At 34.9% G+C, this 16,584-nt stretch overlaps 3 protein-coding genes across 3 annotated transcripts; 1 reads left to right on the plus strand and 2 right to left on the minus strand.

The window, feature by feature from the left end:
* Positions 1-4,911: 4,911 nt before the first annotated feature.
* On the plus strand, positions 4,912-5,684 carry LOTGIDRAFT_78907 (hypothetical protein; the record flags this gene model as incomplete). The annotated part of the gene is made up of 2 exons (XM_009053100.1): positions 4,912-5,133; positions 5,511-5,684. Coding segments are annotated over 2 exons (396 nt in total), but the record flags the coding sequence as incomplete, so codon positions are not given.
* Positions 5,685-6,866: 1,182 nt separating this feature from the next.
* LOTGIDRAFT_181491 (hypothetical protein) lies at positions 6,867-12,684 on the minus strand. The gene is made up of 10 exons (XM_009053117.1): positions 12,555-12,684; positions 11,966-12,068; positions 11,616-11,719; positions 10,478-10,642; positions 10,055-10,222; positions 9,357-9,518; positions 8,704-8,901; positions 8,085-8,237; positions 7,320-7,399; positions 6,867-7,106 (listed from the first exon to the last, which is right to left on the minus strand). The coding sequence occupies exons 1-10, from the start codon at positions 12,625-12,627 to the stop codon at positions 6,963-6,965; spliced, it is 1,350 nt and encodes a 449-aa protein (XP_009051365.1). The 5' UTR covers positions 12,628-12,684; the 3' UTR covers positions 6,867-6,962.
* A 2,031-nt stretch (positions 12,685-14,715) lies between these two features.
* Positions 14,716-14,865, minus strand: LOTGIDRAFT_104341 (hypothetical protein; the record flags this gene model as incomplete). The annotated part of the gene is made up of 1 exon (XM_009053118.1): positions 14,716-14,865. A coding segment is annotated over one exon (150 nt), but the record flags the coding sequence as incomplete, so codon positions are not given.
* Positions 14,866-16,584: the final 1,719 nt, after the last annotated feature.

Genomic DNA, 16,584 nt, shown 5'->3' on the forward strand with positions numbered 1-16,584 from the left:
TGTGCTTGTAACAACCTAAAAAATTGGAAATTTAAAAATTATAGAATTACTCATTCCCAAAAAAAGCTCATTTTCTTAGCTAACATGTAAATCAATACAAATAAATCCTTTGATTGTTAATTTGAGAAACTTGATCCTGATGTTTGTTGTACTAAACTAGTAATATAATTATATAATGACTGAATTCAAAACACATCACTAGTATCATAGCAATATGGAATGTGAGTAGCTTCCAAAATGTCTGTAATAAGTTTAGGTTTGGATAAGCTAACTGAATTTAGTAGAAATCTAAGAAAATGAACTTCCACTTAAATGATTGTTAGAAACTGCACATCAAGAGTCATTTATGCTCAAAATACCATATATCTAATGATGCTATGATATATTTTTATCAGGGTACCCATTTTAAAACAAGGGTCTCTCTCAATTGAACTTTCTCTATGGGCTATTGAAAATGCTGACATAATAAAATATATTAACAAACTAAGGATCACAAGCCTGAGGAAACGGGCTTGAACTTATCCGAATAAATCCATAAATCAAAGTTCGAAAGCCTACAAAATCACAGAGGTGGTCATGATTTAGGCCTACCAATGAAGACACTTCATACTAATTAAGTACCTTAGAAGTCAAGTCATAAATCCTATAGCTAATCCTTAGTAAAACCTTTTCACAGTATGACCACTTTTAACTGATCCTCAGGCTCATCAGGATCACTGTTAAAACAAGTCATGGGAAGAAGAACATAGCTGAAATTTTTCATGTAAGTTTTATGCTCTAATAAGCATAATCAATAACAATAGCTGGTAACAATAGTTTAATAATACATAAAGAATTGTAACTGAGCTGTGTGCTTGTAATAACACCTTTATATATGGTAGAGTAGGTATGAACTATTTTTCATTCTGAATCTTCCCTTTCCCATAACTTGGTCAATGTGGAAGAAAAACCCCAAATAACCTTAAAAATTGTCACTGAGTAAAATAAATTTCTGGACATAGAGAGAGGCTCCCTTAATAGTAAAATGGAGGTTTTATTTGCAAGGCTGATTTAAAATAGATAAGCTTACCTGCTACCTATTTTAAGCAAAGCGTATTTGGAATCTTAATTTAAAAATACAGTTGATGTTAATCATTTAATATAATGTGAAATGTTACAAACATGGCTTTTAAATATTTTTAATCGATATTTTTCTCTTGCTCACTATGTCATTTATATAGGATCAGGTCTACATAAAATGTTGTAGTCTACCAGGAAAATGGTAGATTTTTGTATTTAACACCAGTTTTGGTAATATGATACATATCTTAAACATCCTACTTCAACAAGTCTAAAGCATGAATCATTATAGGATCTGCAAAACTGGTTTGACTAACATTTTTTTTTTGATTAGACTCATTAATTAACATCCTACAAGAAATCCAAGCTCTTTCATCTTGTACCCGTTTTAATAAATAAATCAAAACCAAAACAAAATTCATTCTTCCACAAACGATATTTTATATCCCAAAACAGTCAGTTTACTCAAGTTGTTGAATGTCTTTATCACTATGAAATGATTAACTGTACATACTTAAAATAATACTGGTTCACTCAAAAAAAATTAATTGGGAAAAAAAACTTTGAAAACATTCTACAGTCTGCTCTGTAGGATGATTCTACAGACCAGACTGAACCTATCAGTATCGATATTGATTTGATTGACGAACATAATCAAAAATAAATTTTAAATGTAAGCAAAACAGTTATAAACTGTAATATGGAAGAGATGAGATAAAATACTATACACAAGCTTACCACTTTCTCGTATTCCATTGTAAAAATTCAATATTGTGCAACTGTCTCCAAGTTAATCAATTTCAAATATTATTACAATAGCCTACTCATTCAATATCACTCTTAGATAGCTTACTACATAAATAACTACTGCTGTGCCTATTTTGCACATAACATTATCAATAAATGGCCTGTATCTGACATTAAAAGTAGCCAATGCCACTGTTTGACCTAAACCACAGGGATGACAATACACACCTTTCAAAGTAGGCTTAAGAATGTTGACAGGTGTGGCTAAACACCAAAAATAACAGCATATTATTATGCAGGCTCAAAGCCAATTTCATATGCAAGAAGAGGCAATAATCCAATAAGGCTTTCTAAATATATCTTTTAGACCAATATACACAGCAAGGCTCTCTAAAACAAATACTGCAGGCCTATAAATTTATCTCTATTTATTTGGCAAATGTGTCCTTTTAAATATTTATGACATTCAACAATTGCAGACTAAAACCTTAAATAATGCAAACTTAATTCAGAACTATGTAACCTTTTTACACCTACCATGGCAATATAAAAGAAGTAGGTCTCTCCAAACAGTAAGCCACAATTAAATCAATCAATGAATCTACACTTGCCTAGATCAGAAATTTGTATAGTATGCTTATCACTATAAGAAGATGAATCTCACATTAAAATATCTTGAAAAATCTGGAGGGTATATCAAAGGCGTCCTCTCTGATTTAGTATCTTTTTGACACCTTGATCTCTCACTAACCCAGCTACTGTCAATGTCAAACTGTCAACCCTTCAGGCTCAACTTTCATCAATGAAAACAAAATGACCCGACACAAGTGAAGTGAGGTTGCCCTTTAAAACGATGTACTTCAACTTTTCCAGGCTTTGCAATCGTCAAACAGAAAAGACAACAATATTTCATTAATAATTTTTTTACCTAAAATAAAATATCTTAGGTCAAATCAATGACAAATGTAGCATGACATGAAAAGTTCACAGCTCACCTGAACTTCTAGCTTGATCGTCACAACACAATATGGCGGATGGGTGTGGCAAAATATTTTTGTGCTGAGTTCGTTTCGTCTCAAGCTAAAAATGAGAGTCGGTTCGTAACATAAGGTTTTATCTTCTTCAATTGTACTCAAATATATTAATTTGATGGAATTTTATATGTGTTTAACTTCTCGACTTTTAGTCATATCTTAATTAAAACAAACGGATGGAAAATACTGGTTTTCTTCAATACGTTTTATTTTTCTGTAAGGAATAGCATATTAGTGGTGCCTCTTGGAAATATGAAATGCGGCGGCGGCGCCGCTGGGCAGAGAGAACCCTAACGTTTTGTATTGCGTACGGTATTAAATTATAAGGTCGTCTCAATGACAAGGAGCACTAGACAAGGACCTCCGTTTATTCGGCACAAGGGAATAGATTTGGTCGAGTAGACTAAAATAAACGAACATAACCCGAAATAAACAAGAACGAAGAATTAATCTTTATTTTGCCTATTGTTTTAATTGAATATAGTAGGTTTATCTGAAGCTGTTTCATGCTTGTAGTTTAAATCTGAATGAGGAGAGGTGTGGAGATGATTGTTGGCAATCACTCCAGCTAGTCCATCATTATATTTGTCTGTATCATGGGACAACTTGGACCAATCGAAGACGTTACGAACAACAATGCACAAATATTACATCGGATATTTCGTACCTTATCATTTTTCTGGTTTTATCCATATTGATTTATTTCTAAACCAAAAATAATCGGCTAATTTCTTCCATCAATCAAGTTCATAATCATTCATTCTTATAATATCTGATTAGATTCCATTTGTCACAAACTTAGTGGTAATTCTTATACTTCTTGCTTTGTTGGTGGTTGTCGTTCATATTGCATTGGTCCATGGCAATGGAGTTGGGTCGGATACATTATTCTTAATTGCCTTAATTTCCTGTATACAATACGCAGATTGCAGAGATATCAAATTTACTGATAGGCTATGGTCTATTGAAATTGCATATTGCACTAACTGCGTTTCGGGATCTAGACATGCTGAGATCACTCTCATTGTTTTTATTCATTTCCTTGCAGATTGAAGATGATTGGTACATCATACTAAACTTAAATGGGTAATGCGAACTCAGCTGTGCCGGGTGAAAATGGAAATCCAGTATCGTCGTCGGACCACAAATATTTACTGGGTGACTTGTCCAACTTGGCACCACAGGCACAAAAACTCTTTAACTTAGGCAAACAATGCCTTGTATCATCTTTTAGAAACGACGAGGAAAAATTATTACAGCACAAATCAAATGATGGGGAACTTCTCGACCCAGAATTCAAATTGTTCAAACCTATGAAAGTGACTCAGCCATTGTTCTACGGACAAACCTATGTGAAGTGGAACAGTGTTCGTGATGTTCAATCATTGTACGCTTTTTGCGCTCCGGCGAAAACAGTTATTTACTTACAACCAATAGACGAATTTCCAGATTTTATCAAAAATTATCAACTTCAAAGGAAGACCGTTAATTTAAATTTGTTTGAACTACTGCAATGTTTTTGTCAGATTTATTTCAGCGGACTTGATGCCAAAGTTCTGCCTGAACTTTCTACAGAGAAAGTAAATTGGAAGGTGAGTAGGCCTACAGTATAAAGTTTAACAGTTTTGTTTCATTTTTGAAATCTCCAACGGAAGAAGTTTGATATGTTTATTATATAAAATTCAGTCTGTTGTCAGTCAGTTGTGTTTAACAGGTAAACGGGACTTATATATGGGAGTGTCAAACATTCATTTGAAATCAAATTTAAAACTGTTAATAGTCAGTAGCGTATTTAGGAGGAGGGAATCTCTGGCAGCCCCCATCCTCCCGGCCTCAAGAGGCTGCGACCCTTTCATTTTTGGCCTCCCTCTCAGGCATAGATACGCCCTTGGTACCTGTACCCCTTGGTTATAAGTTCTGACGAAATAGAATGTCAACTTTTTCTGTTCAGATTACATCAAGAAACCATAGCGTAACCGGAGAGAAACAGTATCTAGTCAGCGACTTTTATTCCAAGTTACAAGCTATTCTGCCGTCCAATGGATTGTGTATTCTGGGAATTATTTGGACTGATTTATATCCTCAAGAAGATCTCAATTTTGTTCTGGGTGAAAGTTCTGTGACGTGTAAATCTGCTATGTTTTGTTTTGGACGGTATGAACCTATAGGTTTTGATAAGGACACACACGTACCACTAGCGCAGATAGATGGTGATCTGATTTGGAAGCTCTTTAGGGTAAGTTATCGCATTATTAATGTTACAAAATTGGGTATTCATTCCAATCCAACTTCTGTACTGCATGAAATATTGACTGGAAGACACATTGAATGATGAACACAATGCAAAGGGATTTTTAAATCAAGTGGCACAGCTCAACTGTTCAAATTTCATATTTTTTTGTTTGTTTGCCCCAAATTAGTGTCAGAATACAGTATCAATTCTATTTTTTGGGTAAGACATTTTATACGCTCCACGGAAAACTTGTGTCTATGGCACATTCCTTGAGCTGCTGAATATAGAGTTTCAGCCTTGATAGTTGTCCCCTATTAAGTCAGTTTTCCCCCTATTCCTAATCTTGGAAAGCTGGCACCGCCACTGCTTTCATCAGCCTATCCCATGTTGTTTTCAACGCGTTCATCTATTTGATTCCATTCTGTTATGGTTTTCAGATTATCAGTCACGAAACCTGCCATCTTTTGGGACTTCAACACTGTACTTTTTTCCATTGTGCCATGAATGAGAGCTCTTCGATACAGGAGGCGATATCGCAACCATTATTCCTGTGTCCAATCTGCTTGAGAAAACTTCAGAAATGTTGCCGTTTTGATGTATTAGAAAGATATAATGCAATGTTGGCATTTCTGACGGAAATTAATGAACAGTTACCAAGTATCAAAATGACAGAATCCGAAGATTGGTTGTCACAGTGTATCCAATTCCTGAAGGAATAGTAAATAGAAAAAGAGCTGTTCTTAAGTTTTTTTATACGATCGTCGGGCCGATAAGTCCCGAATAATCAGTACAACAGAGAAGAAGCATGTTGTATCGCACTTGTACCTGGCACGCCAACACGCCGATCCGTTCACATTTGGCTTGTTGCTACATTTCAAGATGATCTGATAATGTTTCATCGAAATATCGTGTCCGACTACTGACCGTGTCTATAAGCTATATTGTCAACCCGTGCTCACTCTACAGCCAACAATTCTTTATGGATGCATTTGATTTTTATATGTCCACATGCCCATATGCCTGTAGCATGGAAGCATATTGTCGTCACACATGACTCGTCTTCGCTCTAAGGCTCTCTTGAGTACTGGTTGCCATAACTCGTCTATTCGCACCAGTAATGTCTTTAAGATTGCATTTTCATTGTTTGTTATCAAACGTTCCTACCGTGAAAGTTACGCTAATCGATTCAGTATTACGGAAACTGCCGAGGATTGCCGAATCGGTTTGTCATGTGATTTGTGAAAATTTTTACGTTGTATAGTTTGATTCTGGCTTACACCATTATAAAATATGCATGTTTGTGAGGCTTTCAACTCCAAGTTTTCTGTTTTCTTTCATTTTGCACTGCGTTTTTTTTTTACCCCTAATGCTCTACCTATATCATTTCTGGTTCTTGTTGGACTTGCTGACACCGCATACGTGCTGAAATGACGCGTGGTTTGAGCGTCAGATGTGTCATTGACTTTATTAGGATTCAGTCGTCTGATTATTTGCTTCACCAGCTTAAAGGTAGCGGCAGTCAATATCACGATATCGGAAATTCGTCCAGTTCTCCTACAATTCAACGTTACTCGGATATTTAGACAGTCGTCACTGCCACAACGAATATCTCAGAATCATTAGAGTAGACAAAGCTGTCATTAAACAAATCATCTGATTGGTTGAATACACTCAACACCAAAAGGTCTGGATAATTTTCTCTGATCATTGATGCAGAGGCATCGAAATTTAAGCAGAGATTCCCCACCTCAAAGCAGTTTTGATGTGTGTCTTCCAGTAAAAAACTCAAAATAGAGCATGTCCTGCGAGACATTCCCGTGATTACACTTTAATTTTATATTTATTGATCATAAAGCAACTTATATAACATTTACATAATCACACTTTGTTCAGGTTGAAAAGAACTTTCTCACTTTTGGTTTTAACAGTCTAAAGAATGAGCGAGGAAACATTGTATGCGATACATTAGCATATTTAAGGTAATTATAAGGCTGGGCTATCACTTCTAATAAAGCTTTTAGTATCTTCCGATCCTGAAAAATAAAAAAAAAGTTAATTATCGAATCGGCAACGGCAAAGCATAGAACTTGTTCCATTATCTGAGCTCTTAACCCTCGTCTCGCGTCCAATTTAATTATACTTCTTTGACAAGATTATGCAAAACACCACCCTTATATATTTTGCTTAAAAAAGAGCTATATTTGTAAGGAACAAAAGATCAGAACATTGCAAAAGTTTATTCATACCTGAAATATTTGTTGGTGTTGTTTTGAATTGTATAATTTTTTATCTTGTACGATATCTTCTATTAAACTTTGGTATTGTTCTAAATGAAACAAACTTTCGAATGAAAATCCCTGCATTTAGAATATAAGTTCATAAGCCTATCAATTTGGGAACTGAAATTTTTAGGTGCGAAATTCTGCAAGAAAGCAATTCCCATCTGCCATGGAAATAGGTCCCAAAAATAGCAGTATGTTGGTCTGAAATTACAATTTAATTGTTGGCTATTTCTTTTCAATTTTAGTTCAATAAATATTGTCCGAATATTCACATCAAATTCCGAGTTACGCCCCTTATCAAATTTAAAAATACCTCACTGCAGCAGATGTTTTATCGTCAGAAATTTTACTTAGGTTTCGTGTCAAAAATTAAACGACATTCCAAGTACTTTAAAAAGGAATAATTTCCCACTATAATCGGAGCCTGATCTGAAACAATTGCCTGCCTTTAGTCCAACCTCTGGTATAGCTATATATTTTGACAATTGCCGTGTACACCAGACGGCAAAAGACTGTCAAAATAGCTAATAGAGGCAGATGTTTCGATCTAATCGGAACCAAGCAATAGATGTTCTTGTCTTGAACTTTATTCGAATCGCCAGAGATTCTAGTCAACGTCGGTCTACCATCTTTAACTTAGAAACGGTGGGTCTGGTACTGCCATCCTACCGACAGGTGGTAGTAACTTGCCAGTTCGACGAGCCGTGATCATCCCCACCCCCTTCTTACCATGATATGTTACAAAGGGAATAGAAAACCCTTTAGCAGTATTATTATTATTAGATCTAAAGTTGATCCAGATTTTTTTAGACCTGGTAGTAAAGGCCACTGGTCTAACTTGACTTCTGCACGTGTCAAAAGTATTCTGACTTTCATCTGATTCTGAAATATAAGATATTTTCAATTTGTTTGACACATAAAATCTTTGTATGTTATATCATGTGTCTACCTTTTTTATTATCAACGTAACACTTTTTTGAAGCTACTATTCCAGTTTACATAAAGTGATCGCTAAAACTAAATTTCTAATGAAAGTAATAGGACGGTGGGCCCTAAAGGTCATGTTTCGACATAATTATTTGGGGGTATCAAGAATAGACGAGTTGTCACTTTAACTTTCAAACGAGGATAATTCTGAACGCACATGGATTTGAAGGCCGAGTGAGCTGTGAACACTATAACTGATTAGCTTAGCAAAATAATCCCGTTTCTGTGAGTAAGGTATAATTGGCCAAACGGAGTGAAGTTATGGGCAGGGTGAAGCCATTGTTTCATTATATGTAAAGGACCATAACTCAGAGTAATGGCAGAGATAGATCTGAAAGACATCATCAAAAGCGAAACTAACTTGATTTTCGAATAACAAGTCTATCACCACATTTACCATTAGCCTCTAATTCTATCTGTGGTATGATGATTAATATACGACGATGTTTTTCAGGTTTGATTTTCCAGGTACACCCGACATTGATAGGGTAATTGCCGGGATAATTTGGTGTTTCTATAACACCTTGGTAATATCCTCTATAACCACCGCATCTCCTATCTATAGATATAAAACATAATATAATATATTCGTATCACCTATCTACACGTGATCTATTTTGGAAATACGCCATTAATTTGATTCGTAATACAAATCGTAATTTTCTTTTTTCAAGTTACCACCGAACAATAAAGACGGGCTTAGTTCGACTGGCGATTTAAACGTCTCATCCAAACATTCACAAGCGATCTAAGCGAAATCCTTACATGAAAATGACTATGTATACCACAGATGACTCAGTTCGACTTAATCCAAGGATGGCTCAGATTTTTCAAGATGACACGAGTTATTCGTTGTTGAATTCCACAAGCTCCTCGATTCTGCCAATGACATCGTCCAGCTGGATATTTCTGTTAAATAGCACTGTACATATTTCACTTCTAAGGCTTTACAACACTCTACTGGACCTCGAATTTTAACGTGATACGGGTCGATAAAATCGGCTTTTCACTTACTTTTACAGTCAGAACTATCTGTAGAAGAACGGAAATCAGTGGTGGTACCAACAGGGCAGGGAATACAGAAGTTTTCACCAGAACTAGGTTGATAGGTTCCATGTTTACACTGTTCACATCTTTGTCTTCTCAAGTTATAAAAATAACCTTTTCTACATACCTCTGAAAACAGAAGCATGCATAACAAAACCAAATCCAATGTAAATAAGCTGATGTGAAGAAACAACTAAAAGTAGGCCTATTGTTATACCCTGTTGTTTTAAACTTTTACAGTTCAAGGGAAAAAGTCATTAAAATATTTGCTTGAAAATGCGATTTTTTTCACCGCAACTTTGCATTTTAACAGTAGGCCTACATATCAGGTTGAAGGTAATCAAAAACTGCAGGATGTTGAAGGTTTAAGAGTGACCCTAAGTGACCAATTACGGCGATTAGATACATCAAGAAGCAATACGGGATGTTGAACGTTTAAGTGACCAATAAGAGAGACCCCGAGTGACCACATACCACGACAAGATGAGCCATGATGATTAGTGACCAAGTACCGCGATAAGACGAACCGGGAAGCAAACATAAAAAAAAGGATGATGAAGGTTATCTGATCAATTACAGTGGCTTTACGTGTCCAAATACCGCCGAATCCTGCTCCAAAAGCAATTCATCCGGTGACCATCTTAATCCAAATTGGCTTATTTTACCTTTAGTTGTACAATCTCTGAAGTGACTGGCCGCTATTTTTCTGGTTAATAATCCAGGACCACAAGGCATACACATGGTGCGGCCATACTGTGGTTGGTATTTGCCTATTTCACATGGTTTACATGGTTTTAAACCCTCTTCTGAATAATGTCCTGGTTCACATAGTTCTGTTAAAACAAATATAGATAAGTTTAATGCCAATTTGATTAAGATACAGATCTTGACAATTTGTTTCGTGTTTTCTGAACTCGAAACTGAAGACACATTTACCAAAGTCTCTTAATTGCCAGCACTTGCAGCAAAAGTATGTCCTAAAATTGTGCAGGTTTTCAATGCTATAGTATATAATTATCAATACTGATTGTCTATCGACAATCAATCAAGAAGAAAATGAAATTTGAAATGAAAATGGAAATATTCACCAAGACATTGTAATGCGTTGGCTGCCCCTTCAACACCAGAATTAGGAATCTTCGATGGACATTTCTTGCATTCTGTTCTCCCTTCCTCGTCTTGAAATGTACCACTCGGGCAAGGCAGACATTTCTTTTCATGCTTACTCATATAAGTACCGATACTGCATGCAACTAAAGTGGACAAAGAATAGCCAGGTTAAACTTTCAAAATGATTGCCTTAAAGATAATCTTAATTTGTTGTATCGGTTAAGAGTTATTATTTCCCTTTAATTCAACTCTGATGATGGGTCAGTGAATAAGTGAATATCATAAATCATTATCTATATTTCTGATGGACATCATTGAATCTAGTGCAGTGATGCCTAATAAACTTCATGATAAAATGTGAAACTTAAGCTAAGATTCTATATACGCGTCATGCGGATCCGTCATGCGTCATCCGTCATGCGTTAAAAATCGAAATGGTTGGTTTAAGAGGGTATGATTCCATATATGCGGAAGCGGTATCCGTCAAATGGTCTCCGTCATGCGTCAAAAAAAAATCGCCAGGTGTAGCGATTCCCTGCCTTTTTTATGCACCAAAGCATCCATCTGTTTAGAAGTCCGTGCGTCAAAAGAAAGATAACGCATACGTTTAACGCACATATGAATTCATATTTGACGCATGACGGATCCGCAAGGGTCATTTATGTCCGCATGACGCATCCGCATAACGCGTATATGGAATCTTAGCTTAACGTGGCAACTATTGATTTCTCCTGGACAACGCGTTATTAATCTGCACCTCTGTTAGGATATCGAAGACGGCTCGTTTTTATTCCGATTTTCAACTACCGATATATTTTTGTAATTTGTTTCATCAGAACCACACAGCGCTTTTTCCATTTCAACTTCTCACTTTTTCGTCAGAGGATATGATTGGTTGTATCCGCTGGCGTACAATCCAAAGAAATCGCTGCATTTATAACATCTGTGATATAAGAAGGTTTTTGACAGTCAAGGTATCATACTAAGATCGTGACTTTGACATTGTGAAAAGCCCTACATCACTGACTAAGTGTTGGAGCAAATATCATGCATTCCGCCCTGACAGGTAACATATGTGCAAGTCCAAAGCAATTCAATAACAAAACCTCAACTTACTACAAATATTATTTTTAAGGATGCTACCATGTTTACATGTCATATCGTAATGTTTATCTGCTTTAAACGATTTCTTTATAACTTCATAATTAAAACCTTCATATCTGTTGATAAAAAGCATGTAGCATTTATATAACAGAATAAATTTGGCCTAGCTTAAATAAAAATGGTTCTGTGGCTAATAGTGCTGTAATGGACAAAATGTACAAGTTTCAATGAGTTCACTTTGAGTCACGCGTTTTTCATGGCGGTTAGCTTGGTTCGTGATGGGGTTCCTGTAAGTATGCCAGGCACGTAGTTTCGTATGACCCGATAAAAGAAAAAGATAAAAGATATCAATTTGCCTATACCTCACTGTAAATTTTTCCTTTTTAATCGTTCTTCTCAATATTTTTATAGCTTTCTTTAGTTTTCTCTGTGTTCGTCTACTCATACACTCAAAATCACATTTTCCTAAAGTAAAGAACCGTCAGAATCTGTCAAGAATTATTTGTGGCTGGGCCCAATTAACCGTAGACATCAGACCATCGACGAGGTCATCTCTTTTTTGCCTGCCATATTGCATTATCGCTTACATTTCAATCAGTGATATTCCGCTTTGCAGAAAAATCATTTTCAAAGAGAAAGTGTTGTCATATTCCTCGCGAAGCAGACACTGGTTGAGAAGATCATGTGTCTAATGGCTCCATCTAACACCATTGTCAAGCCCTCTAACTGGAATCCTATTGATACAACAAACCTCAAGTACTAACGATTCGAACCGCAAAACGAAATCCAAAATGACAGTTTGGCAATACATTGGTAGCCTTTTCATATGAGTAAGTATATCAATTATTATAACTCGTGAAGTTTTTCATAATGCAAAGTGGTATCAGTTGTCAAGAAGAGTAAGTATACCCTGTCTCCAACACTTATGGCTTACTAACTAAATTAACTTACTAGAATGTTTTCTGGAATCCATCTGTAACTCGAACTCGGCTGTTATCAGGCTTTTAAAGGTTCCTCTCACCATATTCCTAAATTTCTTCCTCCGAGATCCACAATTTAATTGTAAATAATTTATACTACATTTATGACTACATTTAAACTTCTTTTGTTCTAAAAAATGAAAGACTGCTTATTATATATATATTTTTGACAAAGACAACAAGAAAGATGTCTGAGATCCTAAAGAATAATGAGAAAAGATGACTTTTTAAGACCACCAAACGTTTAAACGTCGACTGAAATTAAAACCCACGACCACCATTTGTTAGACATGGGCTAACACAAATAAATAACGTCAGGATTACACAAATTGGCTACCACCCGTTGTCAATTTCGTCAGGGTCAATATTTCGAATATATTCTTTTACAATAAAGTGTAGCAACCAAAAAGCACAAATCATCAATGATCTGATTAAGAACATACATGTGTTCCTTATTCTAAACTAAATGTTACGTTTCGTGTATTTTCTAAGCAGGTGACTCCACTTCCAGCACCAAATGGAAACTGTTTTGTTACATGATAGCTATTGATCAATGGCGGCGAAAGCCTCCCGAGACTGAGGTACAAATAAGGGGCAGACTGACTAAATGGGGAGACAACTGTCGAGGCTTAATTAGAAATTCGGCAACTCTGTGGATGCGTCTTGTCGCAAGCCTCTCATGGAGCGCTAGAAAAGGTTCTCCCAAGAAAATATCCTTCTTGACTTGGTGAATTCTAACAATACTTTGGGACAAAAAAGTATAAAAACCAAATTTTTGAATTTGTTCAAATAAAGAGGGGTATAATTGGGGTGCAAACCGTTTTGCAAATTGGCGTCTAGGCCATTAAAATACAAATATTCTGCTCAGTAAGATCTCTGTTAACGTGTTTTATCAGACCATATTAAACTATTTGGTGACACATTCGGACTACAGATCGATGGACATGTTAGGGACAAAAATGCAAAAAAACAGCACTTCAATCAGAAAATTGTTATCCAGCCCCGATTCTGAATACCACCCTTGGAATTCTATTGACTTCTGACTTCAATCGATAGTTACAAAGCAAATGGTACTTTGTTTACAAACAAAAGATAAGATTTTGTAATTTCAATCAATTTTATCAGTTGTAAGTTAGAAATCTTGAGATAGAAATAAAAGAACACACCTTTAACTCACCATTTAAAAACTCGGTTAAATTTGTTTTTAACACTTCTAATGCCTGGCGATGAAAACTGCATTCATCCATTATAAATACAAATCTTGCTTTCCGTTTAAAGCTGGGTGGTCTAATAGATTCTAAAACAAAAAGAAGTTGATTATATCATGGCAAACACAAGACGATTTCTTTTTATATTCGATATATTTACTTGAACTGAGTTGTATGTCTGGTTGTGTGACCTCGTGTGAAAAGAGCTTTTCACATTGTCAACTACTGGAAATGATGATTTTAATCATAATGAGAAGATTGTGGTGACGACGATGAAGACCATACAGACAACGGTGATGACGATGATGATAATGATGATGGAGATCATGATGGTGACAGTGACGATGATGATGATGGCGAATATGTCGATGTCTAAATTAAAGTAAGGTTTGTCTACAACTACAATTCAGCTTTCTAGATTACATCAAAGCCAGAAAATTATTCCTTACTTGAACAGGATGTCATCGTTGTATTGGCTCTTTCAAAATTCCACAAATATCCAGTATTTTGTCCACATTCATACACGACTTTATTTTGATTGGTACCAATGAAGCGGGAATAAGGGTCACGACATTGTAAAATAACTTGTCTGTTTCTATTAGCTAGTATAATACTTCTCATTACTGTATTGATAGGCGTTTTTAAATCTATACATCTCCATGTTTCTGAAAATTAACAATTAAGTTTCTCATTATTGTCAAAGATCGTTATGCATATTCGTAGCAATGTCCCAGTGCTTTATTTGACGTACAAATAATGGATGCCAGGACATATTTTGCCAATTTGTTCGAAGGCTTATGTCGATCCTGCTTTGTTTTAGTAGTTATGCAAAAATGACTGCATAAACCATCATTAGAAAGTGTTATCCCGACAAGCTTAGCTTACTTACTACAGACTTAGACCCATGGGATTGAATAATCATAGTTATTTGCAAAAATCGGACGGGGTCTTACCTATACAGTCTTTTTTATTTGCATGTAATTTAAATCCAGGTCTGCATGCACATTTATAACTACCAATAGTATTCTCACAACCATTTTGACATCCACCATTATTATCAGCACATTCATTTATATCTTTAATCAGACAATAAATTTTTAGGGTTCTTTGTTAGTAAAATGCATTTCAATTGATAACGTCAACTTAGCTTCGTGGACTTACAAGGGTGATCTAGTAATTTAGAAAAAAAATCGATACCAATATATTCATCGATATTCATTAACAAGCATTCACTTGTACCCTTTTTTCGATACTTTCGATACCTTAGCACGGGGCTTTAGTTTAGAGTGGAGCAATTACGGCATCCTCTCAGGGGTTCGCTTGACACGCTTTCATTGGTTCAAAACAGCCAACTTAGGACTGTAGAAAAAAAAACAGGAGACGAAAATATAAAATAAAGAAAAAAAATCATTATTTTTAAATTTATATATTTGTCATATTTTACTTGGATTGCAGTTCAGCTTTCTTCGTTTTTTCTATCAAGACCTTGTCTTGAACCTAGTTAAAGTTATGTCTGAAAAATAGTTTTTCTTACCAGCACATTTAGATCCACCATATAATTGATAGCCGTCTGAACACTGACAATAATAACTTCCAGGAGTATTTATACACATATGATCACAGGTACCATTGACTGTACATTCATTAATATCTACAATATACAAATAATATAGATCTGTGTAGATTAATATCTACAATATACAAATAGTATAGATCTGTGAAGATAAATATCTACAATATACAATAAATATAGCAATGTGTATATCAATATCTACATTATTATACAATTAATAATGCTCGGTATAAATCAATATCTACAATATACAATTAATGTAGCTCTGTATACATCAATATCTACAATATACAATTTATATAGCTCTGTATACATCAATACCTACAATATCATACAATTAACATTGCTGATGCATCAATATCTACAATATACAATTAATATAGCTCGGTATACATCAATATCTACATTAAACCCTTAATGTAGCTCTGTTTACATCAATATCTACATTATCATCATACAATTAACAATGCTGATGCATCGATATCTACAATATACAATTAATATAGCTCTGTATACATCAATATATACAATATACTATTAATATAGCTCTGTATACATCGATATCTACAATATTATACAATCAAAAAAGCCTTTAATCATATAGATCATTATAATGCATGCAGCTTTATATTTATCAATATCAATTTGTATACATCGATATCCACAATATACAATTAATACAGCTCTCTATACGATATAAAATGATATGCAATAAATACAGTTCTGTATACATCGATATCTACAATATTCAGTGTACATCATTATCTACAATATAAAGCGAATGCATGTCTGTATACATCATTATCTACGAGTAAAACATTGAAACAACAGTCAACTGGCTAAGAGTACAGCAGCTTTACTCTACGATTTGTGATGGCGCACTAAAGGGAATATTCATTGCTTTATTTCATATAGAATTCTGATTTGTGCAGATACATACAGAAAATTAACATCTATCTTGAGTTCATTTGCAATAATAGGGCCGTATGTCGTGTATTCGGTTGTAAAGAGCGATATGTGATATTTGCTTTTTTTAAATATCCGAGGTACCGACTCATATGAGAAGGACAATCGATGCATAACTATGGTTAGCGGCAAATTCATATTTTTCACTTGTCCTATTTCATATACGTTAGTATCACTGTCAATTTATCACTTGAGAACATAATAATACGGTATGAGTATGACATTTTTAAAAAATATAACACCATCACAATATG

Source organism: Lottia gigantea (genome assembly GCF_000327385.1).
Source record: "Lottia gigantea unplaced genomic scaffold LOTGIsca_2, whole genome shotgun sequence".
NCBI classification, from domain to species: Eukaryota; Metazoa; Mollusca; class Gastropoda; family Lottiidae; genus Lottia; species Lottia gigantea.